The 25,113-nt window shown below is 50.2% G+C and overlaps 5 protein-coding genes across 5 annotated transcripts; 3 read left to right on the top strand and 2 right to left on the bottom strand.

The window, feature by feature from the left end:
* Positions 1 to 270: 270 nt before the first annotated feature.
* On the top strand, positions 271 to 2,173 carry BO87DRAFT_366268 (MFS transporter; the record flags this gene model as incomplete). Its single annotated transcript, XM_025621835.1, has 5 exons — positions 271 to 306; positions 372 to 699; positions 756 to 797; positions 867 to 1,314; positions 1,447 to 2,173. 5 exons carry the CDS (start codon positions 271 to 273, stop codon positions 2,171 to 2,173), a joined length of 1,581 nt encoding a protein of 526 aa, XP_025476354.1.
* Positions 2,174 to 4,402: 2,229 nt separating this feature from the next.
* Positions 4,403 to 6,146, bottom strand: BO87DRAFT_400105 (uncharacterized protein; the record flags this gene model as incomplete). The annotated part of the gene is made up of 8 exons (XM_025625495.1): positions 4,403 to 4,513; positions 4,630 to 4,653; positions 4,694 to 4,741; positions 4,775 to 4,981; positions 5,106 to 5,234; positions 5,268 to 5,383; positions 5,919 to 5,963; positions 6,074 to 6,146. The coding sequence occupies 8 exons, from the start codon at positions 6,144 to 6,146 to the stop codon at positions 4,403 to 4,405; spliced, it is 753 nt and encodes a 250-aa protein (XP_025476353.1).
* Positions 6,147 to 6,919: 773 nt separating this feature from the next.
* Positions 6,920 to 9,301, top strand: BO87DRAFT_379543 (sugar porter family MFS transporter). Its single transcript, XM_025624065.1, has 4 exons — positions 6,920 to 7,488; positions 7,562 to 7,750; positions 7,826 to 8,762; positions 8,829 to 9,301. Exons 1-4 carry the CDS (start codon positions 7,269 to 7,271, stop codon positions 9,103 to 9,105), a joined length of 1,623 nt encoding a protein of 540 aa, XP_025476352.1. The 5' UTR covers positions 6,920 to 7,268; the 3' UTR covers positions 9,106 to 9,301.
* A 2,550-nt stretch (positions 9,302 to 11,851) lies between these two features.
* BO87DRAFT_316518 (putative MFS transporter) lies at positions 11,852 to 13,667 on the top strand (the record flags this gene model as incomplete). Its single annotated transcript, XM_025619734.1, has 4 exons — positions 11,852 to 12,000; positions 12,048 to 12,359; positions 12,421 to 13,012; positions 13,086 to 13,667. 4 exons carry the CDS (start codon positions 11,852 to 11,854, stop codon positions 13,665 to 13,667), a joined length of 1,635 nt encoding a protein of 544 aa, XP_025476351.1.
* A 195-nt stretch (positions 13,668 to 13,862) lies between these two features.
* Positions 13,863 to 25,043, bottom strand: BO87DRAFT_409477 (glutamine synthetase). Its single transcript, XM_025626250.1, has 7 exons — positions 23,094 to 25,043; positions 22,407 to 23,039; positions 15,730 to 15,768; positions 15,546 to 15,638; positions 14,824 to 15,328; positions 14,344 to 14,765; positions 13,863 to 14,288 (listed from the first exon to the last, which is right to left on the bottom strand). Exons 1-7 carry the CDS (start codon positions 24,750 to 24,752, stop codon positions 14,271 to 14,273), a joined length of 3,369 nt encoding a protein of 1,122 aa, XP_025476350.1. The 5' UTR covers positions 24,753 to 25,043; the 3' UTR covers positions 13,863 to 14,270.
* Positions 25,044 to 25,113: the final 70 nt, after the last annotated feature.

Raw genomic sequence — 25,113 nt, 5'->3', positions numbered from 1 at the left:
GAAGTTATAGATCCCGACAGGGCCGAGGGGGGCCGATGGGGAAACGGCGATCATGCAGCAAGCCATCCAGAGCAGACCGTAGGTGTCAATGCGCCGATTACAGAACTCGCTGATCTTGATCTTACTAGAGCAAGTAGACTTCTTGAGAGATTTTGCATAACCCACTCTGAGAGTCAGTCCGGCATGTAGAGACGAAATGGAACTGCATACATAAATTTTTGAGTTGCCCATTCGATTTGGCTCCAAACCAGAAACATCCCCTACATCAAGATGCACAATGGCCCTAGTTCTCCCAATGACCCAAAGGTATTCCTCACGTACCATATACAGACCCTCTTACATCAAACAATCTGAGTACTAAAAAGCACTAGTGTTGGAGCACCCAACTCCGCTGCGCCATCCTGATGAACATTTGCTTCTATGTCTTCATCGGAAACCTACACGCGGCAGGCCTCTCCACAGGTTTTGCTTCATTGGCCCAGGTCTTCCACGTCGGATTCGACATGCTTACTGGCCTTGTCGCCTGGCCTGTACTCGCACTCGGAATTTCCAACCTCTTTTGGATGCCGACAGCAATGTGCATCGGTAAGCGGCCAGTGATCTTGATCTCCATGTTAGTCTTCCTAGCCGGATGCACATGGAGTATGAAAGCAAATAGCTTCAGATCCCTACTAGCCTCCAGAATCGTGGCTTCATTTGGTGCGTAGAACCCATCATCGCTACTATCCCGTGAGCTCCCTTCATTGGTGATCTAGGGGCTGGGTCTATCGAGGCTCTTGGACCGTCTATTATCGCTGGTAAGTGAGTACAACTTGCATGATCTCTAGTCAAACGACCTGTTGTTTATGATTCGTTGCATGGTATAGATCTCTTCTCGGAGCGGTATTTTGCAACCGCCATGGCTCTCTTCGCCTTGTCGCTTTGCGCTGGATCTCAAGTCGGCCCTATGATTGCAGGGTTTGTTATCGGTGACAAGGGCTGGAGATGGTTTTTCATTGTTTGCGCGATCCTCGGTGCAGTCAATTTCTTGACTTCGGTTTTCTTCTTGCCTGAAACAACCTTCCGGCGTCGCTTTGCCGAAGATAGGAATGGCAATGCCGCTGAAGTCGAAAAGAAGGTGGAACAAACTGTCGAGCAGAGAGAGAACGAACCTTCTCCAAGGAATTACTGGAAGGATCTAATCACATTTAGAGATCGTGGTCTCGAGCCTGAAGGACTGAAATGCTGGCCTGGGCAATTTTCCCTCCCGTTTCGGTTCCTTTGTGTGCCGATTGCTTTATTTGCGACGATCGCCTATGGCATTTTCCTTTCGGGGTAATTTATACTCTTTTTCTGTTCGCAAATCATTCAGTCTTTCTGCTTATACAATTGACCATTCCAGCTGTATCCACTACTTAACACACTACTCTTTATACTATACGAATCAACTAACAAGAACCATCCTAGAATCGTCCTCATCTCCGCAATCATCCCCCAATTCCTCTCAGCACCACCGTACCATCTCTCCTCCTCAGCAATCGGGGTGTATACACTCTCCTCCTTCCTCGGCATCGTAATAGGCTATCCCATCGCCGGTCCCCTGACCGACCTCCTCTCCAGATTGGTCGCCACTCACAGAAGAAACACGACCACCACTATCAACAACACCCACCACCCAAAAGACCGCATGCCCGCACTCATCGTCCCCTTCCTGATCGCACCGCCAGGCTTGGTCCTCTTCGCGTACGTAATCGCAAGAGAGAAATCATTATACGTCTCTGCCACCGGATACGCCATGCAAGCAGCAGCTCTTGTCTTCGTTCCATCAGTCACCATGTCTTATATCATGGATGTGTATCCGCAGTCCGGAAGCGAGGCCATGGTGCTCATCAATGCGGGTAAAAATGTCGTTGCGTTCGGAGTGACGGTCTCGGGTCCTGGGTGGGTGGGACGTGAGGGCATTGTCAGGGTTTTTTGGGAGTTGGCTGCTGTGCAGTGGGTGGTTTTGGCGTTGGTGGTGCCGTTGTATGTTTTTGATACTGGGGTGAGGAGGTTTTGCGGGGCGGTTTGTTTAGGATTGCTTGTTGGCTGTGGTTTTTATTTCTTTTTCTTTTTCTTCTTTTTCATTATTATTATTAAGTTGGCGTTGGGGTTAAGTTTTGCGTGGTATAGGATTTACTCGGGTTTTGTCTAATCTCAATCAAGGTATGGTGTTTGGCAAAGCCAGTATCGTGGATAATTTACCCCCATTACACAAGCCAGTCACATTCTCTGTTGAATGGATTTTGGCGCAAGACGCAGCTCAGCTGCGGGGCTAGTTCAAGAATTAGGAGGTGGGTTTACTTGTTTACTTCCCCTGTGATTGAGTGCCACATCCTCCAAGTATCTGCAAGACATACTCGCAACGTGGTCTGGTCTGGCCCCCATACGCCCCGTATGACTGTTGATCTTGCTTGGAGTCAGTATGCATCTCGTCTAGTAGGTTCGGAGTCTAGGAATTGAGTATTATTTCAAGCTTTTAGGGAGAATATCAGTCGGGAGAAGTGCGGCTGAGCCCGCTCATGTGCCAGCCATGGTGGTGGGGTCTTGGTCGGTTAGTATGTAAATCGTAGTTCTAGAAAGCTGAGAGCAGGATCTTCCAGTGGCTGCTGGGGAAGTTATTTCTCCGGTGAACTGTCTAGCTTGTGTTGTCTGGATCGTGAAGTCGGAACTATTGTTGCTGTCAATAGGCTCGAATGAGACGCGCGTTGGAGAAATACAAGAAATCGTGGATGGTCACCGGGGAATATATCCGCGAAGCCAATTGCCTGGTATTTGCTCAGGAGTTCTTACATATACTCTCATTGTTGGTGAATCGTATGCTAAGCACACTCGGTATGTTCGAAAAGGCGATCTCATGATCGTTCCTGATATTGACGGCCGTGCTTGCTTGGTCTGTTGCCCGAGTATCCGAGACAGAGGACGATGAGAAAGGAAGTCCAAATGAAGTGAAATGACATCATCGCGCATTCAAGCCTAGCTTTGGCCGCCACGGCTTAGCTTGAATGTACCTATAGTACGTTAGTGTCTGGATGGTCGATTTGGTGGCTCATCCTTGGCTAGTGTGCGCTGATGATCTGCCACGGTACTACCCAAGGTAGAAAGGTGTATTGCATGAGCAGGTTGCGGTAGGAATATTGGTATGAGTAGCTGGTGCGCTAAGATATATTGGCGAAATCACAAGCAGTACGCATATGCTTGGTTGTAACGAGTTGGGTGGCCTGTGTACGAACCTTGGGCTGTGCACAATACCCCGGATTCAAGGTCACTAGTATGCGGCGTCGCCTGAAATCCACGAGGGAGGTCTTCGGGACGCAAGCATATCCTCGGTTGCTCTGGATGCTTACATCCAACTCGGAATCCATTTAGTCATGAATCTCCAGTTTGACTCACAGGTTTCATTTGTGAGGGGAACAAAAATCCCGCGCTGTCGAGCCAAGACCACCAGCCTGATCCAAGCGCTGAAGCACACGCCAAAGAACTCAATCCGTTTAGTAGCCCCACCAATTGTCTCTACTTTGTGATCGTTGGGGAAATATCCGACACGCAAACAAAACCAACTATCTCAGAATGGTAGGAAATCAAATATTGGTCCTGGAAACGCCCGAATGTTTTCCGAGCCACGTAGATTCATCACTCCGCATTCCAATCAGAGCGAGTAACAGTAATATGTTCGACGACCAGTAGCTCATAGCAGAGTTCCCTCCTTGGTACCAATATGTTTGCGTAGTGGATGTTCTTGAAACAAAAGCTATAGCGGATGTAGTGGTACAATTCTTCCGTGCATATCTACCCAGTAGTTTATCCAGGTTCCAGCTGACTGGGATCGATCAGTCACCTTTGGTGTTACATGACTGCCCTATTTTCGGGAATCAGGTTTCGCATTCCAGAAATCATGATGGGTATGTCAGGTAAGCTGACCATGTCTGTCAGATGAGCGCCAAAGATATCTTAGATTCTAGTAATCTGCCATGTGAATTGACGCGGGTGTCAGAACACCACGAGGTGATATACTATCGACCAAGAAAGGAAAGAACCAAGGCGCTGCTATGCCGGTCCACGAATAAGGCAAGGTAAGCGACGAGTGAGCACTGGGAAGATGCAGAGATTGGTACTCCGTAAACGAGATGCATTGGGCGATTCACGATGCACATGAGGTAGGGGAATTCCTGCCCATGGGATTGTGCGCCTCTCCAGCCCGATGAGAAACGCGGGATGTCCAGAATTGGTAAGCCGCAGAGGAACCTGGAGACACGCTCGGCCACAACCGAAGAGCCTGACTGCGGGGGGAGGCCGAGCGCAGTTTCACGGATGATGGGGATTCCTACAACTGATGGATGAAATGGCCTGGTCTCTTGGCAACTAACTCGAGCCGGCTTAGTGGTTAGACGCTAACCCGCCCGAGGGACGCCAGCAAGGAGTATGGGTTGCCACCCTTGGGCCAGTGAGGTGCCCGGCTTGCCTCGCGCGCTTTTTCCCTCGGTCGGCCGGCGAGCTGAATGGTTATCCGTTAGTACTTTGGGGTACCCCGTACCCGTCTAGTCCCCAGGGCTGTGTACTTTGAGACGGGCGCAGGGCTCCCTCCGTGAAGACAGCCTAATCGTTCCCCACCAGACTGCTCCTCAGGATAAGCATCTGACATCCCACATCTTCACCCTTCCAAGCGGGTATAGACATCCAGGATATTTGGGGTCGATTGCTCGAACGTTACAAGGGAAGGCAGCTGTGGCATACATAGTGCATTAATGCATCAAACCGTGGCCGTCGTCTGGACCGATATTTTCGGTGACCTCCGGCCAGGCCTAAGCCAGCGCATATCGGCCGTGATTAAGGTTACCAACACCGGCGGGAGTTCGGTCTGTGTCAAGACATTTGTGGTCGGTGTTGAGGTCGGTGTAACTGCACTTTCCCGGCGGCCTTCCTTTTTGTCAAACCGACATGATGACTGCATGGTTGCAATTATCTGGTTGGTTCATCCGCAAGCTTGTAGCAAATAATAACTTCATCAGACGACTCAGAGTGACCTAGGGAGGCATCAGGAAGCGGCTTGTTGAGCGGAGTGGAGCTTAATCGAGCCGAACACCGACCGTGATTGGAGGAGACGGGGTCTTAGCGAGTGTAACCGCATGCACCAGGCCGATATTCATTAATGCTCTCCCACGGAATCCCCGACTGCGCGGAGGGGAAAGGGAAGGTTTGGTCGGCATCAGACCAAACTGACCCATTGGGGACTAGGCGCCCCATCCAACGAGAATATTACTGGACAATGACAAGACGGTCGCCCGCAGGAGTCTCAGTCGACGAGGGAGATGCCTTACCGTGGAGAGCAAATCCCTATATGGGCCGAGAAAAGAATACAAGGGAGCTAATGGAACTCTGCATATCAGTTAATAATAATGTGCTTGACCTGGGTACGATGTCGCTAGCCCAGCTATGCCACACCACAATACTTGAAGCATTCAAGCAAGGAGGACGCGATAGCAAACGCCCACGAGGCGGATAGAGCCGGGGAATGTCCTTACTGGAAGCGGTAAAGCGGTCGGTCCCTTTGTGCGGAGTCTCCAAAAACCCCGGATTCTGAATAATCAGCTCGATCTTCCCTCCATCGACGGAAAGGGTCCACGGGGACCAGATGACACACGACAGCCATGACACGGTAGCATACCTCGCAATCAGCTATTCCATCAAATGAGCAAAGAAATATGACGATTAGATTCAGCGCCCTCTGCCTACGATCCTTTCCGTTTTCCTTGATTTTGCCCACGCGAGAAGCCACGCGAACTGGCCGATGACGATGACTGCAACGCCCAGATCGCAGTTAGCCGCCCCGGAGGCTCACATTCCTGCCTGCCGTCCGCTATCCGCCCGCCTACGGAACGGACAATGTAATGTTAATCTACGCTTCAAAGAAAAGAAAATTACACGAAAATCACTGTAGGATTTATCTCAAGCTCCCAACAGTGGACAATAACCAAAAATATGAATTGCCAAGTACAAAACAGTATATCAATCTCGGCTGGCTCACATCCGAGCTGGTCCAACCGCGGGTTGAAACACTCCACGATGAAGCGACCGCCGTGCTCGGTTTCTCCAGAAACGGCTAATCCCCTGCGCATCCCGACTCCCATGACGGCATCGAGGAGACCTCCGACCGTTGGGTGGAAATTTGCTTACTCCCACCACCACTAGGCCTAGTATAGTGATACCTACCCGTGTACTCCTAGTCTTAAGTCTAGTACACGCCTGAGCAGACGCGGCACCCAATTCAGCCCCCCGCTGATCGCGACGCCCGCTCATCGTGGAGGAGGAGTAAGAAGGAGTCGGGCAACCCACCCACCACTCGTCATTTCATCTGAACTGGTCTCCAAGATGGTGTGAGATGGTGTGTGCCTGGGGGAGGCCATGTGGGGAACGGTCATTCCTCCGTTGGTTGTAAGAGCCAATGGATCTTCCTGGACGATGGGTCCGGGGAGGGACCTCTTTCAGCAAGTGCTCTCGGACGCAGAATACTGTACTGTGTCTGTAGAGAAATAATATCAGTCTCTGGATCCGGAGAGTGGCAGCTGTGGGGATAACTTCCCCTCCAGGCTTCTGTTTCTGTGGCTCAGGCCAATCAGCTGCAGGATTCGAGAAGCAGCTTCCTGATCGATTGCAGTCCCTCCAGGTCATCCTGAGCCAATCCCATCTTTTCGTTTGTCTCATCCAGTGGGTTTCTCTGCTTTCCAAAAGTCAAATCGCATGGTACTTGTGTGCTCTGGGTGGTGTACTAGTAGTGACGGAGTACCAACGTCCCTCCTACGACTAACCACTAGTAGTAGTATCCCTCACTGAACCTAGCTAGTAATTGCACGGATGCTCTCGACTGGCCTGACTTCTCCCGAATGGTAATATTATTACTTACATTTCAAGCTCTCCACCACCCAATCGGTCATTAGAAACCTACCGTTGCGACAAGTCGAGTCTCTTGAGACTCCAGCGCTATTTAAAACCCCCCGTCCCCTTCCCCTCGTGCAACCTACTGGTTGATCTCTCTTCTTTTCTCAATTTCTTCCCTTCCATTTCACTTTCCTTCCGCCAGCGCATACATACTCCTTCCAGCCAATGACTGTGCCTCCCTGACTACTGATCACTCGTGTTGTGCGGTGTTGGCTTCTTTCAACTACTTCCAACTACACAGTTCCTGTCTCGACCGAATACAGTAACTCGGGCTTAATAATTCCATAGAGAGTGCGAAAGTCTGTCTTTCCAAGATGGCGCGGTCATACTTGGGCCTCACAGGAGGCAAGCTGCAAATCGCTATCAGTGTCATCGCTGGTATGGATTTCTTGCTGTTCGGTTACGATCAAGGTGTCACTGGCGGTCTCTTGACCCTCGATTCGTTCATAAAATATTTCCCAAGTATCGCGACCAACGGTGAATACTATGAGAGCTTGACTCGCGCGCAACAAAGTACCCAGTCGACTCGCCAAGGTAAGTGCACCATCTTGTGTGATATGCTCCAATCACTGGTCTAGCCCGCGGGCTGATCTTTGTTTTTGTCAAGGTGTCGTCGTCGCTGCGTACAATTTGGGTTGCTTTGCTGGATCAATTCCCACAATCTGGATTGGTAATATGCTCGGTCGACGCAAGACGATCTTCGTGGGTTCGTTTATTATGTGTATCGGAGCTTTGCTGCAATGTACCTCCTACCAACTCGGGCAATTCATCGTTGGACGCTTGGTTACTGGTTTCGGTAGGTGCAACGAGTTCATGAATATCCAACTCGTGAGTTCTGCAACGCAGCGATACTAATACCGTCGGTCAATAGGAAATGGCATGAACACCTCTACCGTGCCCACCTGGCAGTCAGAGTGCTGTAAATCCAACCATCGCGGAATGCTAGTCATGATCGAAGGTGCCATGATCACCTGCGGTATCACCATCAGTTACTGGATTGATTTCGGTCTACTATTCGCCGATCCGAATGAGGTGGCATGGCGATTTCCGCTGGCCTTCCAGATTTTCTTCGCCCTCATTATCCTGGTTTTCGTTTTGCCCCTTCCTGAGTCGCCCCGTTGGCTGATCCTTAAGGGCCGCGAGGACGAAGCAAGGACTGTCCTGCGGTCACTCTTGGGCGACGCTGACGAGACTTTTATTGAGACGGAATTCACAGCCATCAAGGCTACGGTCTTGGAGATGGCCAAGGGTTCGTTCCGTGACATGTTCACTATGACCGAGGACCGCCACTTCCACCGTGTGGTCTTAGCCTACGTCAACCAAATGTTCCAACAGATTTCGGGAATCAACCTGATTACATACTACATCCCCGTTGTGCTGGAGAACCAGCTGGGTATGACCCTCGAAAATTCCCGCTTGATCTCAGCCTGCAACGGAACGGAATACTTCCTCGCTTCATGGATCGCCGTGTTTACCATTGAGCAGTTTGGTCGCCGGACACTGATGCTTTTTGGCGCCGCGGGAATGTCGATATCTATGGTCATCCTTGCCGTCACTGCTAGTATCGGTAGCAACGGAGCCAATATCGCTTGTATCGTCTTCTTATTCGTATTCAACACGTTCTTCGCCATTGGCTGGCTGGGTATGACCTGGCTGTATCCGGCTGAAGTCGTGCCGCTGCGGATTCGTGCTCCGGCCAACGCGCTGGCGACGTCATCTAACTGGATCTTCAATTTCCTGGTGGTCATGATCACGCCTGTGGCTTTTGACAACATTGGTTACCAGACCTACATCATCTTTGCGGTTATGTAAGTTCCTCTTTATCCCCGTTTATTCCCCTTTTGCTGTCATCATCGGTTCTAACCTTTGAACAGCAACGCCTTTATCTTCCCAGTGGTGCTCTTCTTCTACCCGGAGACGGCCCGTCGATCCCTGGAGGAAATGGACCGCATTTTCCGCAAAACGACCAGTGTCTTCAACGTTGTCAAGGTTGCCAACGAGGAGCCTCACATGTACGGCAAGCATGGTGAGCTCCTGCGTACGCTCGATGACGTGGAAGACGATGCTGTCCGTCGCGCCAGCGTGCTGAGCCACCGGGCAAAGGATATGGAGAAGGACAGTGACGAAAACACCAACAGCGTGAAGGCATAAGCATACACGACTGTGCTTTTTTCTTCGTCCGAACTCTCAAGGACTATAATGATTTAGTGATTCAAGCATGGGCCGTGCGGCCCTAATTGCTGAGCTTTGTTTATACCCCGACTATTTCCGTGTATTTAGACCGAGAAACATGCTAGTTTTGATCTTCATGCTTAACTTAGATTAAGTCTTGCTCGATGAATATTACCCAGTCCGGTCAGTAAGATGTTACATCCGATATAGCTCATGATGAGCAGCCCCTTGCGTGAGGTATGCATCGATACTGCACGGTCGTGCAGCTAAGATGAATGGATGTCATTGTGGACCCTCCAAAGAAAGGAGCTTATCTTCAGCACCATAATGGAACGGTCCAGGCTTCCGTAATGAACTGGTCTAGAACGTTTGTTGCTCTACTAAAACTGAGCCCGTCTATAGGGGAGCTTGCAATATCCTGCGCAGCCTGAGGCAACAGCAAGTATCGTAAGAGAATAAAACCAGATCAGGTGACAACAATAAGAAGCAATGGATACCTGCTCCGGCAGCTTCCTCAAGAGTATAGTCAGCCTTCATGCCAACACATTACCCGGTTTGATAGACTCTAATCCATCCTTCGACCACCATTCTGATCCAGATATGGTTTCATGGTGAGTGGATTGGGACGCATTGCCCTTCTCTATTAAGATGTACAACGAGTGTTCCAATACTTGGTGAGTGAGTCTGATTTCACCGTGGTTCGCTATCTGGACATATAATATTGTACTCATCTTGCACTTCTCTCGTTCGTGGGCTATCGATAGGCTCTCAATCTCAGGGTGCCTCCACTGATTGACTGTATCTACTGCTCAATATCCTGCATATTGATGATAGTGCCTCGGTCATCACTCGTCCGCTATGAACCTGTACGACAAAGCTTTTGATGATACACAAATAGTATGGATTCAGAAGAGAATTGGCCCTCGTTCGATAGCAAGGTGACACAAGTCGTTCGATAACCGAATTTTTCTTTCTTTCATCGGATGGCATACATAAGCATAGCATGTTATACAGGCAGTCGCGCAAACCTTGTTTGCTAGACTGTTTATATGTGCTTGCTAGCTCCTGGCTTGGAGAATAACAGGAAAATGCAGTGAAACCCAATCGTGCAATTTTCTTTTTCATCCGTTCTGCATTTCTGGGATAGCAGTACTCTTTTCCCTAAGATCAACTGCAACAGCAGAGCGACGATTGATGGGCTAACGATTAGCTGGCCTAGCTCCAGGCGCAAACAAGGTGCAGGATCCGTCAGGTTCGCTGGCCGGGTTAGTGATGGTTCCCTGCATCCATGGGAAGGGGCAGCCGCTCCAGGAAGATAAGCTTTTCTCGTCTAGACGGAGAGGATACTGTGCCAATTCTTTCTAACTCCCTTCGTTTTATACAGAGCTACAAAAGGGTACGAGCCGGTCACTATCTTGAGGGGAGCCAAGCTTAGGACTGGATAGAAATTAAGTGCGCGACTTCTAGTGTCGTCGGATTACGGTTCCCCGTTTCAGGCCCGTTCATCTGCTGCCCATGACTGGGTGGAGCCTATCGGTGCCCGTTTGTCTGCTCGGTCTCACCGAGGTCCAGATGTCAGAAAATGTGGAAGAGTGCCGTCTAGACTTCTATCAACTGAAGGAGATCAGGAAAGAAACGATGGATAAGCCCAGAAGATTGGCTCACCGGGCCATGGATTCAGTCACCGACCGGTGCAACAGAAAGCTGCAGATCGAACGGCAACCTCAATGACACTGCAGGATGCAGGCCTCTTTGCCGGACGAATGGAAATCACCGACATCGGATTGAAGCTTTTTTAACTTTTAGTGTTGAGCGACACCGTTGAATTTACTCAGTTGGGAGTAGGTATAATTTGAATTCTCAATCTGGGGGGAAATAGTGACTCATTGCGGACTGAAGGAGATTGTTGGTTAACTAAAACTTGTTGAGCACATCAACCGCGAAAGTGGATTCGTCCGACCGTCGGCTGGCAAATCCTCCTGGTGCTGCTCTGGAACCTCTGGATTCGTTCCATGGCAATTGTTTATCCGCCGAAACCGTCGCTGTTCTCGTGAGGATGGACTCTCCTCGGGCCATCGTTGGTCCGCTTCACGTCTCTCGCGTCTCCGCCTTTGTGTCTGCGGTTCTTTTTATCAATCGCTTGGCAATTGCCTCAGGACAGAGCCAGCCAAGTACAATTCTCTGTCCCTTGCATTTTCAGCTCTTCTTCCGCTCTTTTCACTGAGTGAGCTGCGATTGACTGGAATCGTTTCATTTCTGCCTTTTCAGCATCACATCATGGCAGTCTTAGTTCAGGTAAGTTCTCTTAGTATCCAGACTTACTAGATAAAGTCGGTCCTCCGATCCGTGCACATGCTCAGAGCTCTCCCCGCTTTTTTTTTCTTCCTCAACGCTTGACTCAATGCTTGCAGCATCCACCCAACTAACCAGGCATGCAATCTCTTCTAGGGCTGATCACTACCATCTTGATCGTATATTTCCGATTTCTCCCACCGTGACACCACTGGCCACGCAGCTCTGTCTGTGCGGGGTGCCCAGCTGCATTGCTTGAGCGATCCTTATCAGCCACTTTATACCCTCCGTTTCCTTACCATTTTTCTCGCTTTTAGAGGAACGACCGTCTTGCTCACCCTTGTAAGTCCCAAACCGTGGCGTCAATGGTGTCTCCCCGGATCTCGCACTAACACTATTTTTTTCCGCAGGAGTTCCTAGCAAACACTCCATCATGTCCTTGATGGAAGCGCCATCCCAGGCCCACGAGCCGGGAAAGGACCTGAGCGCAGAGGATATCCAAGAGCGATCATTGAGCAGTCATGACGGCGACGCAGAACCGAACAACGAGCCCGATGTTGAGGATATCGAGCGCATCTACAGGTCCGTCTATCTCCTTCCTAGGTGCGATCACACCTAACCTTGAATAGAAAATTGGACCTCCGTATCATCCCCGCATTCTGGGTCCTCTACTTCCTTTGCGCAGCAGTGCGCTCCAATGTCAGTCTTGCGCAAACCATGAATACCGACGCCGGTCACGATCTCGGCTCCGTCCTCAACGCTACTCCACACCAAATCTCTACGGGTCTGGCGCTGTTCTACGTGTGCTACGTCGTATTCGACCTGCCGTCCAACCTCATAATGACCCGACTGAGCCCGCACGTATGGATGAGTCGCATCGTCATCAGCGTCGGTGTCATTGGCAGTTGCATGGCCGCCATGAAAGCCGCATGGAGTCTATAGTTCGTCCCCCGGCCACTGTGTCACCTTTCATGTCTGCGCAACAGCAACTAACAACCCCAGCCTCCTCCGTCTCCTTCTAGGAATCGTCATCGCGGGCATGTGGCCCGGCATGACCTACTACCTGACACTCTTCTACCCCCCATCGCGCACCGGCAAGCGCATCGGTCAATACTACACCGCAGCGCAAGTCTCCGCCGCAGTCGTCGGTCTGGTATCAGCCGGATTCCAAGAAATGGACGGTGAGCGCGGCATGGTCGGCTTCCAATGGATGTTCCTCGTCTACGGCGTAATCACCATCGCCGTCGGCATCGTCCTCCTCTGGTGGCTACCGGACCGACCCCTCGCCCCGGGCGTCGAACCCCCACACCGCAAATACCTCTGGTGGTTCCCACGCAGTCCTCCAGCCCTCACAGGCCGAGACGCCGAAATCCACTACCACGATCTCAAGCGCGTATACCACCGAGCGCAATGGACCTGGATGGACCTCGCCCGCGTATTCATGGACTGGCGCCTCTGGCCCCTCCTGATCATGTACTTCGGCGTCGTGGGCGTAGGCATCGGTGTCCAAAGCTACGCCACGGTGATCATCGAAGCAATCAACCCCTCCCTCAGCGGAATCGACCTGAGTCTTCTCTCCGCTCCGATCTGGATCGTACGTCCCTCCCTACCATCATCCCCCATCCTACCAAACCCGCCAACCCACTAACCCACACGAAACTCCACAGATGGACCTCATAGCCATCGTCCTCGTAACCCCCTTCTCAGACCGCTTCCACCGCCACCGCGCCCTCTTCTTCTCCATCCCAGTCCTCCTCCAGATCCTCGGCCTCCTCCTAACCACCTACGCCGGAACCGACACCAACTCCTGGCCGCGCTACGGCGGCCTCCTAATCGTCGGCTTCGGACTGGGCCCCACCGTGCCCATCACCATGACCTGGACCGCAGAGGTATTCCAAGGCCGCCACGGCGAGGTAGGCGTGGCCACTGCATCAGCGGTTGTCTCCGGATGGGGTAACTTGGGGAGTATATTGACGACATATGCGCTGTATTCCGGGTGGAAGAGCGATTACGAGGCGCCGGGCAGGGCCAAGTATCGGAAGAGTAATCTGGTCATGGTGGGGATTTTGTGTGCGAGTATTTTGGCGGCGGTGTTGATGCAGGTTCTTGTCAGGGTGATTGATGGAAAGAAGGGTGGGGAGCAGGAGCAGGATAAGGTTGTGGATGGGGCGGCGAGGAGGGAGGCGAGGCAGAGGGGGTTGGATGGGTTGGGGCAGGGGATGTTTAAGTTTTGGAAGAAGGCGCGGTGAGGAGATGGGGAATGTATGGGGTTTGTGTGCGTGGTGTGGGGTTAGGGGGGTCCATCTCTCTGATGAGAGCGGTCTATATCTATAGTATACACGATTATGATCACTGTATGTATGTATTTAATGCCAGTCAAAAAGCTGTTCCTGTTTTAGATGCCAGCAGCGATACCGCGAGTCGTCTAGATGAGGGAGAGATATCATGTCCAACCCGTCGGGCAATGATTGTATTGACACACTATGTTACTGTGGTAAGTCGGCTATTAATCTATTCTCTGATCCTTCCGGTGCATGCCTGAAGCACGTTCCACCAGTTTATTTTCAAGTGACTGTCGGTTCCTCCGAAGTCCTCTATGCTTAACGTAACACATAACCCAAGTAATGAAAGAAAACGAAATGCAAAACCAGCAGAGGGTAAGGAACGCAAGGCGAGCTCTGGCGGAGAGTAAATGAAGAGTCCCGAACTACCAGCTGAAGAATGAAAAAGAAATTCTATGTCTGCTCCCGAGTGTGCCAGGCTGCGCTATTGTCCACCTCCCTGTCGACGCCGGAGGGTATACGAGCGCTAATATGAAGTGTATTCACATTTTTAAACGGTATGTAACGCATTTAGTTGCCACCCATGAGCTGGTAAACAGTTAGTCATCTGCGTGATCATATCTCAAAATTCAGAAGAACTTACAGTCTCAACAATAATACCGGTGATCTGGTAGGGGCAGGCGTTACTGGCGGGACGACGGTCCTCGAAGTAACCCTTGCCATCCTTGGCGACCTGGCGGGGAATACGGATGGAGCCACCACGGTCGGCAACACCATAGCTGAACTTGTCGATGCTACCGGTCTCGTGACGACCAGTGAGACGCTCCTCGTTACCCTCACCATAGACGGCAATGTGCTCAACATGGCGGGCCTCGAGCTTCTTCATAGCGGCCTCAATGACCTTCATACCACCCTCAGCACGCATCGAAGCGGAAGAGACGTTGGTGTGGAGACCGGCTCCGTTCCAGTCACCCTTGATGGGCTTGGGGTCGAAGGAGATCTTGACACCAAACTCTTCAGCGACACGGTGGAGGAGGAAACGGGACATCCACAGGTGGTCACCCACTGCAGATACAATTAGTATTGATACGCACAAGTTTTCGACCGGTATGGGTTAACTCACTCTCAATGCCGTCGCAAGGACCGACCTGGTACTCCCACTGGGAAGGCATGACCTCGGCGTTGATACCGGAGATCTTGATACCGGCGTACAAGCAAGCACGGTAGTGAGCCTCGACGATGTCACGGCAGTAGACTCTGCCGGTACCAACACCACAGTAGTAAGGACCCTGGGCACCGGGGAAACCACCACGGGGCCAGCCGTAAGGCCAGCCATCAGTGCCGAGGAGGGTGTATTCTTGCTCCAGACCGAACCACCATTCTTCCTTGGCGTGGATCTCCATCAGACGGTTGGCCTCGTGGCGGTGGTTGTACTTGTTGGGAGTTCCATCGGAGTCCCAGGTCTCACAGAGGACGAGGATGTTGTCACCAAGGCGGAAGGGATCGGGGAAGGTAGCGACGGGGCGCAAGTAGACATCGGAGTTGTCACCGGGAGCCTGACCCGTTGATGAACCGTCAAAGTTCCATTCGGGGAGCTCATCGACCGATGTGACAGGCTTGGAGAGAGTCTAAAGCGCAATGATGGGTTAGCCCGAGACGCGCTATGTCACGTGCGACGGGTGGGTGCAGCCGGCGCGTGCAGGATCGAGTCACCGTGCGCAGGGCTTATCGGTGTTCGAGGGAGCCATGATAACGACGGGTTTCTCGTCTCAATCCAGGACAACGCCCGACTCCACACGCGTGCAGTGAATAAAGGAAGTCGAGGGAATAAAGAAAAGTGCATACCCTGGTCTTGCTACGGCAGCCACCGACGGCGTCAATCCAGATGTACTCAGCCTGGACGGTACCTCGCTGGTCGAGGGACATGTACTTCATGAGCTGTTTCCAGCCAGTCAGTATGCATTTTCCTCAGAACCGCAAAGCGGCTGAAGAAAGATTATGCAAGGTATTAATGAGAAGATGAACGCACATTCTCCGTGTTGGAGATGACGGTTGCTTCACCGGAAGACTGTAGCGAAAGTGTGAGTCAGCGAATAGTTCTCAATAAAATCTTGGCAGGCAAGCAAAGCAACAGAAGCAAGAAACAGATTGAGAGACTGGTAGTGGAAGGACATACCATTGTGAAGTGTGTGTGATGTAGAATTAAGATGAATTCTTTTTTGTGGTTATTGAGCTTGCTAACGCAAAGCTTGTTCAAAGACGTTTGACTTTGAATTTGTGATCAAGTCCAATGACGATAAACGCGAGACAATCCAAAAGATTGGTCAAGAGCAAAGTCGATAGCGAGAGAGGGGAAGGACCCAGAGATATAAGAGAGAGAAGCTTGGAATAAAAGATGGCGGAGAGAGGAGTGAGGAGGAATGGAGATTGTAAGTCAGCGGTTCAGTGGGTGGGGAGGGATATCCTTTAAATTTAAGAGAATCAGGAAGGCGGGCTTTTGCTGGGGAGGGGGGCAAAAAAGTCCCAGACAAAAATGGATCTGGAAATTCACAAAAATAACTCTGAAAATTACCGTCACAGCTTCGGGCTGCGTTTCGGTTGCTGGGCATCCGCTTTCGTATTACACTTTTCTTTCCCACCGCGTCCGTTTCGCCGGATACACCGATCGCATTCAATATGCGAGGAGTTGTGTTTCTGGCGATCCTTGAGGTCGCATTTGCTGCTTTTTTCGCATTTGCTTCATTGGACATCACTGCTTCATGTGGTGATTTAATTAAAATTCTATGAATCAACTTTTGTTGCTCAACTGATGGAGTGAAATGTAACTTTACCCATCATTCAAGTCAAATTCACTGACACTAGATGAATGCGGCAAGGCTGCAGGTTAGACCAGGGTTTGTTACGCCACTATTTCCATCGCCCATCCATTGTAAGGACTAGACCCAACACTGGCTTTTTCGATATCAAGTCTACGTACGCCGGTCTTTTTCCCAGCGTGGGCATGTCCGCGGCTTGCTAAAATTCACGCAAGACTTGCTAATGGAAAACTGATTCATCACTAACGGTGAAAATGGCAGGATATTGCATTAACCATGAAAAAATGGGATTGTCCATGTCAGGTAATGGGAACACCTTGTCCACCGATATGCCTATCCGGGTCCAGAAAGAAACAATATTACCCAAACGGGTAAAATTGATGCAACAGCTGGGAAAAGTTCCCCCGTCTTTCGTTTCTTCTTTTGTCTGCCAGGACAACCTTCCGTGGAAGGCCAACTACTGCAGTCGGATAATTTCCTAGAAAGCACAAGTCGTAATCCAGACTATCTGAACCTTGTAGGCAGCACTCTCCTCCATTGGGATTCATCCATGACTGAGAGTATTAATCACAGCAATTTCATTCGAACCCGCAAAGCGGTTGCCCCCTTCCTTCCCCAGATAATCTTCCCACCCCACGCGACGGTGATCTGAAAACAGAAGCGACCACTCCTGTTCGAGTTCCCACCGTGCACCTGCCAGCTATCAGGGCAGGATTAAAATTAAGGAATAAGAAAATAACAGCCACTTATCTCGTACTTTTCTACTATCAACTCTATGCACACCGCATCTCGAACGATCATGTCTGCTGACCTTGTCCTCCCCCCCTCCAATACAAAAAGTAATCATGATATTGACTGATCCCTCACTTTTTCCCTCTCTGGCCTTTCGTTACCCAGAGATAGCGACAGCAATTAGTTGCTAAGAGAAATTATCAACCAGTGGTCGGTTCCGATGCATATCAGCTGCAGGACCCGAATAGCTCGAACGTTGCCTGCGCCTAATCGCATTGACATGGGATCCTATTGGTAGGTGTGACATGATGGCTGCAATGATAGGAAAGACATATCGAGGTACCGGTGTCTATCTTTCCCGTCTTATCTTTGTTGCAATTTGGGGGATATTGAAGCGGATGGCAGTAGTGCATTGCCTGACTACCACTACTACTATCGTCAAGCTGCGTTGAGTGTCTACTGATTATGACCAGATGTCACGGATGAATTACCGGGGCGCCTGATAGGAAACAAATCACGACCTTCCGTGTAAGCGCCAATACACAATTTGTTCCATTCACAATACGCAAATCCTGTACCTGCGGTTATCTAAATTGGGAGGATTTCCCTTATCAGTGGCTGCCCCTCAAACCCCGCCATGAGTCGCGTGGGTGGATCATGGCGCGCCTGCCGACTGATTTTTCTTCACTTATCGGCCTTTTCATTTCCTTTTAATCGCGCATGGACAATACACTTTGGGTCGACGCTTTGCCCTTTCCGCACAGCACTCTCAAAAAAGGCATCACGATCGAACTATTGTCCCTTATCCAGGCTACCGGCCCGGTGGAATATCCCGTTCCCATTTCACCCTCCGTCAACTCATATCAGTTGTCCAAAGGATGCTTGTACATTGCGCATACAAAGTCTGGCAGCTTACCACCATGAAATACAGTTACACACAAGCGGGTAAACCCAAGAGAGGCCATGTCCCGGATGCCTTGCCTCGCAACGCAAGTCGACTGGCTGATTTGCCGGGAGTGGGGCGTGGCAAAACATTCCTTGAAGGGAGAATGGCAAGAGAGCCGCCCGCCAGCCCCGAGACCGGCCACTGTTTCCATGTTAACTGGAGTTATAATTAGGTTTTGTGACTAATATCATGTGAGTACGGTGTGTTACTCGTGGGCGCACCGCCTCTTCTGCCGAGCCTGGAGGGAAAAACGGTTCCAGAAGGGAAAAAGTCAAATGAACGGCGGATGAATGGATGGGGGGGAAGAGGGAAGAAGGGAAAAAAGAGGTTACTCCTGAGTTAGAGCATCCTTGTTCAACCCCAGGATTTCCCATCCGCATGCTCTGCGGTGACCCATTCGTCTGTTAGTGTCCGATCGTGGGTTTGGTCATTCCCTTTCTCCGCGAGTCTTTGTCTGCCGGGGGTGGGTGGAAGGGGTGCTGCAGCAAATGACAGAGAGGCCAAGTCGGGAGTTTCAGGAATCCGCGAGGGAGAGAGTGGCTGCGTTTCCGATCAGCCCTGTGGACGTCATGGCTGGCCTCCACACGGTGATGCTAACATGAGGTATCAGATGTCATTGTTGGAGAACTGGGCAGGATAGCCTGGAATCCACCTGGGAGACATCAGGTTCAGTGTCTTAAACCGTGCGCCATAAAAGCGTCATCTTCCTTCAACACATTCTCCCGGTTACTGTGCGAATCTGGAAGCCGGGCTGTGTGCCGCGCCCCAGAATAGAACGGGGAGCGAGAATAGCAGGAACTGAGCCATCAATGACTGTGGCGCTGCACAATGACTAGCCGAGATGGGTCTAGTGCCCTCCAGCCGACAACACAGTACACAATCCAAGTGACCACTACCATCATCACCCTACTTGACTCGTATCTGATTGTGATCCGAGTTTCACATTCATCCTGATACAGTAGCCCGATTGCCCCCTGAATGAAAATGATACACAAAATAGAAAAAATGCAACCGCATATACACGGACGGTAATGCCGAGTACGAGTGGACCAACTTACTCACCACCACCGGACTGACCAACAGCTGCAGCATATGATGAAAAACTAGCAGACCAAGGATGGGTTCGGGCGTCACAACAGTGGACTGGCGGACCACGATGCAAGCCTCTCAGCATATCAAGAATCAATATATCCCTCACCGGCCAAGCAGAAAAAGAATTCAAAGCCCCCATTTCCGAATTAACCCCTCAATGAAACGGATGATAAAACTAATCAGAACATGGTTCTGTCTGTAGATCACGCCCTTTCAGTTCGCGATGCTTATCGTGGCCTTCTCATTGGTTGGTTGCCGGTGGTCATGACAAACGACGCTGACTGGTTTCGGGCCGACCAGAGCGATTAGGTGAGATGCGATTTACATTTGTGTAACTGGGAGATACAGATTGTTTGCTTCTTTGCGCTATACTTGAATGGTATTGATATCAACCTACTAGACTACTATATCGCTGAGCTTTCTTATCGTGATATTATTTAGTAGTACGGAGTACTATATACCTTCATCAAGCACCCACCTCTTCACCACTACATAGACTCGTTACTACTATACATACAATATTCCATCTTACCAATCCTTCCCCTGCAGAAGCTGGTAGTAGTAATATCCATTATTCACAATCATGATCCCTCGGAACATATCTTGAGTCGCCATATGAAGTAAATGCACATGCACATGCAACAACCCCAGAGTTCCGAGAAATCCAACCATATACAATCCGAAGCCGATCAATCGACACGTTCGAATGCCATCACATTCCTCTATGCTTACGAGATCATGAGGATCATCACCATCCACTCCTCATCATCCAATCCTCATACTACAAATCACTCACTTATCGACTACCAAATTCGTATACTTACATACCTACACCACCACAATGACCCAACCCAAACCGGCACCAACAATACAATAGCCTAACCCATCTGCACGACACATCCAATATCACTTCAATAATGACATGTCTTATCGACATGCCTAGTCTACAGCAAAGAACCCCAAGGGTAGGGTCTTGAGACTTCTTCTGCATGAATAGAAACCTTAATCATTGCAGATGATGAAGTACTATAGAGATGGTAGGTAGCTGTCCGACACACAGCAAAAAGATCTTCAACAAGGTAGTATCAATGACTCAAGCCTGGGGATTCCGATTAGTTAGTTAGTCCAGTCCTCAAGGGACAGACAGGGACAGGGCCAGCATCAGCACCAGCCACAGCAGCGATCTCGGCCGCGGAGTAGTAGTAGCTTTGTTGCATTGCAGGTATGTATGTACGTATGTATTATGCGGTGCCTGAATATAGGTAGCTGAAGTATTAACTCAGCTAGCTAGCTGAGGCTAGGATTCCATACTGGAACCTACCTACTTAGTATACCTACATGCATACAAAATTTTCAACTGAAGTAACCGGGAGAGAACTAAACCATATAACCGTGAAACAGAACCAAAAACAGCAACGAAGAAGCTTACGTACATGAAGACATACATAAAATACATACATGTAATATTAATTCAATATCAACAGTAAAGTAAATAAAAAGAAAGAAACAAACAAGAAAAAAAAATAGCAAAAGAATTGAATGAAAGAAAGAAAATACCTCAACAAAGTGTAAAATTCAATCAAAAGTCTAAGCTAAGCTAAACTAACTAAGTACCTGACACTTACCCCCAAATTCCCCATAGTTAGGCATCCAGTTTTAGCCAGTCAGGGAGAGTAATTCGCGCAGTTGATCAAAGGGGGGGGGGAGGGAGTGCCGCCGGGATAAAATTTTTATTTTAGTGCATAATACTAGTAATGTCCGAGCTTCAACTTCATTCCTCTTTTTTCTTGATTTCATCATTTTAGGGGAAAGAAGAAACTAAAGAAAGGAAGACACACACGGGATGGAAATAAATGCAAAGTGCATACATACATAGTGACTTAGACAACATCTAAATTTTCAATTGTATCTTTGCAATGTTTCGATTCAATTTCCGAGTCTGAAGGAAGAGAGGGATTTATTTCCGCATATTTACATACGTACAGTACAGTAGACTAGTAGGGGAATTCTCAAGCACATGTAGTAAGTAGCAGTGTAAACCCTCCTTGCATGTTGTTGGGTTTGAGCTTTAAATTTTAATCCCTCATACTCTATTTTTGTTTTTCTCGCTTGAAAAGAGTCGAAAATGTGGCGGTCGGTTGGTTCAGTTGGCTTGTGACTCAGTTGATCGGTTTCAGAGGGATCGGGTGGTGATCTACTTATCTATACCGCCTCGACTTACTACTATTATCATTATTATTGTTGGGCCATTTACCGATTTTAATTACCAGTAGATACTAATAGGTATAAATCTGCTATAAGTCATTGTGGATTCTTATATAATAGACTTGCGAGTTACAATAAGTCCATTGGTTAAACTAGTTAACTACTTCGTATGGAAATGCTAGGACAGTTGTCATCAAGGCTGGTCTAGATTCCCGAGGCTCCTCTTTTTTTGTGTTTGCCCCTGCAGATGGGCCGATGGACAGACACCCACGTAAGTTAACCCTCGCTCTGGAACTTTGACGGTCAGGTGCTTTTTCTATTTGCTTTTCGGTCTGGCATACTGTACATTTCATTCGCTTTCTGTCTTGCTAGTATTATTTTTCGGTGGGCCGGTTGTGATTGTTGTGATTGTTTGTTCGATTTGACCGGCATTCCACCGTTAGTCCTGTCAAGTTGCCTCGGATCTAGCTCCACACCCACAGGGTCACCATGGTCAAACACATGGCCCCTTCCCAGTAGTTGTACAGGACTGCATCACATTAAGCTTAGATTCCCTTTCACATGCCCGAGTCCATATCAGGTGGTTTAGGATCGGGTGTTACAGACTTGGTTTTGTTTGGGATCAATTGGTGTATGACAGCCTCTAGCACCCATCCCACGCAGACACTGCACAGACAGTGATCCAGGAAAAATGGGCCGAGTCTGCTTCCAGAACATCGGTCGAATCTTCGGCAAGTCCCCACGTCTGAATTAGTGCGACTCCTGGTCGAGGATATCCCAGCTTGCGTCACCGCTTAGACCGATGGATGAGAAGATCGATCGCTCTCCACTTCCGACGCAGTGGACGATGCGTATTCCTCCCCCTCACTGTTTTGGACTCCGCGGCAAGTTTCAGCGGCCCTTCCGCTGCCGCGCCCATCGTAAAATCCATTCCACCAAGATCCCAATGTCCTGTGATATTTCCAGCACGTTTGCGATTTTGCTTTGCAGCTCGAGAGTCTTTCTCTCTGGGGTGTCTTCCATGTTGTCTGTGGTGGTAGTGTTATTGTCATCTAGGAGACCCGTCATGTCCACAACGGAGACCTGGCCGTTCAGTCCAACTTCCAGACTAATAAACACCTTCGTCAATGCCGCCTCCGCGTTGGCGGATTCCGACGCTTCGTCTGGTTGATCCACCGCGAAAAGTAGCATGATCACCGGTGCTTGTCCTAGTTGCGTCCGCAACGTTACGTCTACCTTGACATCATCAACAGTAGAAGTGGGACCAGAGTTTCCGTTTCCCACCCCCACAGGGCCTTTACCCTTGGCATCAGGCGAAGTTGCTAGTTTCTCGAAGCCTCCCAGCAATGCATCAAGCCTCTTCTCGTTCGGGTCGGCATTGCTCAGAATGATGAAATCCTTCTTCGAATTTCCATCGGTAAACCTGGGTGGACTGAACGAGATATTCGAAGAATCAGCGGGCGTGGCGGGTTTATCCTCATCGGGCTTGTACGAGGAGCTGAAAACGCTGCGGATAAGGTTGGCCAAAAAGGCGTACTGACGAAGGATCTAGAAGAATTTGTCAGTAGTCTCAACACACACATCTGGGTCACCGAATCATACCGGGATAATGTCTGCGAGTTGCCGGGGATGTGCAAACGGGATATCCCTCAATGTTCGGCCAGCAACAGACTCAAATGGCTGAAAAGTATAACTGTGATGCTTCGTACACGGCTTGCCCGTACTGTCAACCGATTGCACTGACATTCTGCGTCTCCTCCGCTCAAGCTGAGAAACCTCCTCGGGCCCCAAACCCATAGCACCTGCTGCCGACAGAGGCGACCAGCCCGGGGCCAGGAGTCCATCGTAGGTGACCATCTTGAATTCTTGCGGCAATTGCATTCCAAGATGCCGGTAAATATCAGATGCTGCCAGAATCGGTAGATCCAAGGCCGGCTCCAACTTCGCCACGAATCGACGATTAGGAGCAGAAGAACCCAGCATGTTCGAGTCAAGTGCCATGGCGTCAGGGTGACCTTGGTTATTGGTTAACGTCGCCGGCGGATCAACCCAATTGACAACTGCAGCTTCAGACCCATGCGCCTCACTCGACGACGGCCCATTATCATTGTTGTTGTCACCCGTCAACACCTCAGACCCAACCCAGTCCTTCGACACACGGAGGGACGGGTAACCCTCTTCGCACTCCACCACGATACTCCATTTCCCCTCCAAACTGCTCGTCTCATCATCCGACGGCTGTCCATTCGTCGCATCAACCACCATCGCGTCAGACGACGTCTTCTGCTTCTCCTTCGCATCCAGAACCCGTGCTTGCTGCACCCAGTAATCCAAACCGAGTCCAATGCGACTCCCCTTGTGCATACACGGCTGGCCAACCCAGCCACTGCAAAGATGGTCGTACACCCCCGCAAACTTGCGATGTTTCCACTCCGCCTCCCACACGCGCTTCAAGCTCTCGTAAAGACCCTCAATGGCCTCGAAACAATTAACCTCCTGACTAAGCCGATCATGTTTGGCAAGCCACTGTAGATTCTCATGGAACCCACGCAACGACTTCCAAGCACCCCGGTCTCCTTCCTCCGGCGACTGTATCAAATCGCGCTTAAGCACCGCCGTAGCCTCGTCACGCTGCTCCCCATCTTGCGCATCAGGCGTCGCATACTTCAGACTAACATCCTTCACCACATTATACCCTCGATGGAAGTCAATCTCCAGATCGACAAAGTTCCCCGCAATGCTGAGACTGTCTTCCTGCCAAATCGACTCGAACCCTTCGAGATCACTCAGTCGCTCAATACCCTCCCTGCACACACCCCGCCCCGAGACGCGGGCTCGTAGGAGCTGAACCACGTCATCTATATGTCTTCTGCGCTCCTCCTCGCTGTCGCGAGCACCCCCGAGCTTCAGTCCCGGCATGCCCAATGCCTGGATATCGTTCTCGTTCATGCCTGCGCCGACAAGACCGTCGTGTCCGGCGGGGGACGGACTGATCCCGCTATAGCCACCGAGCGCGAGGAGAGCCGACGGGGAACTGAAGGTAACGGGGTCCTCGGCTCCGGTAGTCGCGGCGAGAGGGGTAGAATATTGGTGCATTGAAACGGGGGGTTGGTTGTGTCCATGACCGGAAGCTGAGGGCGTTCTCGTTGAGGGCGATTTGTGGGAAATCGGCCGGGCCATATGAGCACCAGACGGATGAGGCGACGAAGTCAGATGTGTCGGAGTCGCTCCGGGGTTTGGCTTCGATGAGGGAGTCGCCATGATGGTGTTTATTGGGAAGTGAGATCTATCCACCCCGAATAGGAAATTTACAAAGTGTATGAAGTAGCAAACAAAGGCTGGGTATCATGCAGAAAAATAGAGAGATAATGGAGAAGAAATCAAGCAGCCGATGAAATCATGGATGCTCCATACGTCGGACGACAGCAAAAACACACGACTTGAGCGGGGCAAACCGAAAGAGAGAAAATGATTGCGCAAGCGCCACTGTCTATTCAAGAAAGTATAGTAGATGAACCTCCATAACACACGCAATCAAGAACCACAACCCAGGGAGCTAAATCGCAATGGAGGGGGAGAAGGCCGAACAGATGGTCGTGCCTAGTACCGACCATCAACTGGT

This window comes from Aspergillus neoniger (assembly GCF_003184625.1).
Source record: "Aspergillus neoniger CBS 115656 unplaced genomic scaffold BO87scaffold_33, whole genome shotgun sequence".
In the NCBI taxonomy this organism is placed as follows: Eukaryota; Fungi; Ascomycota; class Eurotiomycetes; order Eurotiales; family Aspergillaceae; genus Aspergillus; species Aspergillus neoniger.
Note: the sequence above shows the minus strand (reverse complement) of the source record. Positions and strands in the feature narration are given on the sequence as shown.

What these genes read in the sequence shown, in the direction of transcription:
- BO87DRAFT_409477 (XM_025626250.1), bottom strand. Translation starts at nt 24,752, where the DNA reads ATGGCGACTCCCTCATCGAAGCCAAACCCCGGAGCGACTCCGACACAT. An exon ending in TCATCTCCAACACGGAGAAT is followed by an intron (nt 15,639 to 15,729) that starts GTGCGTTCATCT and finishes GGCTGGAAACAG; the next exon opens with CTCATGAAGTACATGTCCCT. An exon ending in TCCTTGCGACGGCATTGAGA is followed by an intron (nt 14,766 to 14,823) that starts GTGAGTTAACCC and finishes TTGTATCTGCAG; the next exon opens with TGGGTGACCACCTGTGGATG.
- BO87DRAFT_379543 (XM_025624065.1), top strand. Translation starts at nt 7,269, where the DNA reads ATGGCGCGGTCATACTTGGGCCTCACAGGAGGCAAGCTGCAAATCGCT. An exon ending in ACGCTTGGTTACTGGTTTCG is followed by an intron (nt 7,751 to 7,825) that starts GTAGGTGCAACG and finishes GTCGGTCAATAG; the next exon opens with GAAATGGCATGAACACCTCT. An exon ending in TACATCATCTTTGCGGTTAT is followed by an intron (nt 8,763 to 8,828) that starts GTAAGTTCCTCT and finishes ACCTTTGAACAG; the next exon opens with CAACGCCTTTATCTTCCCAG.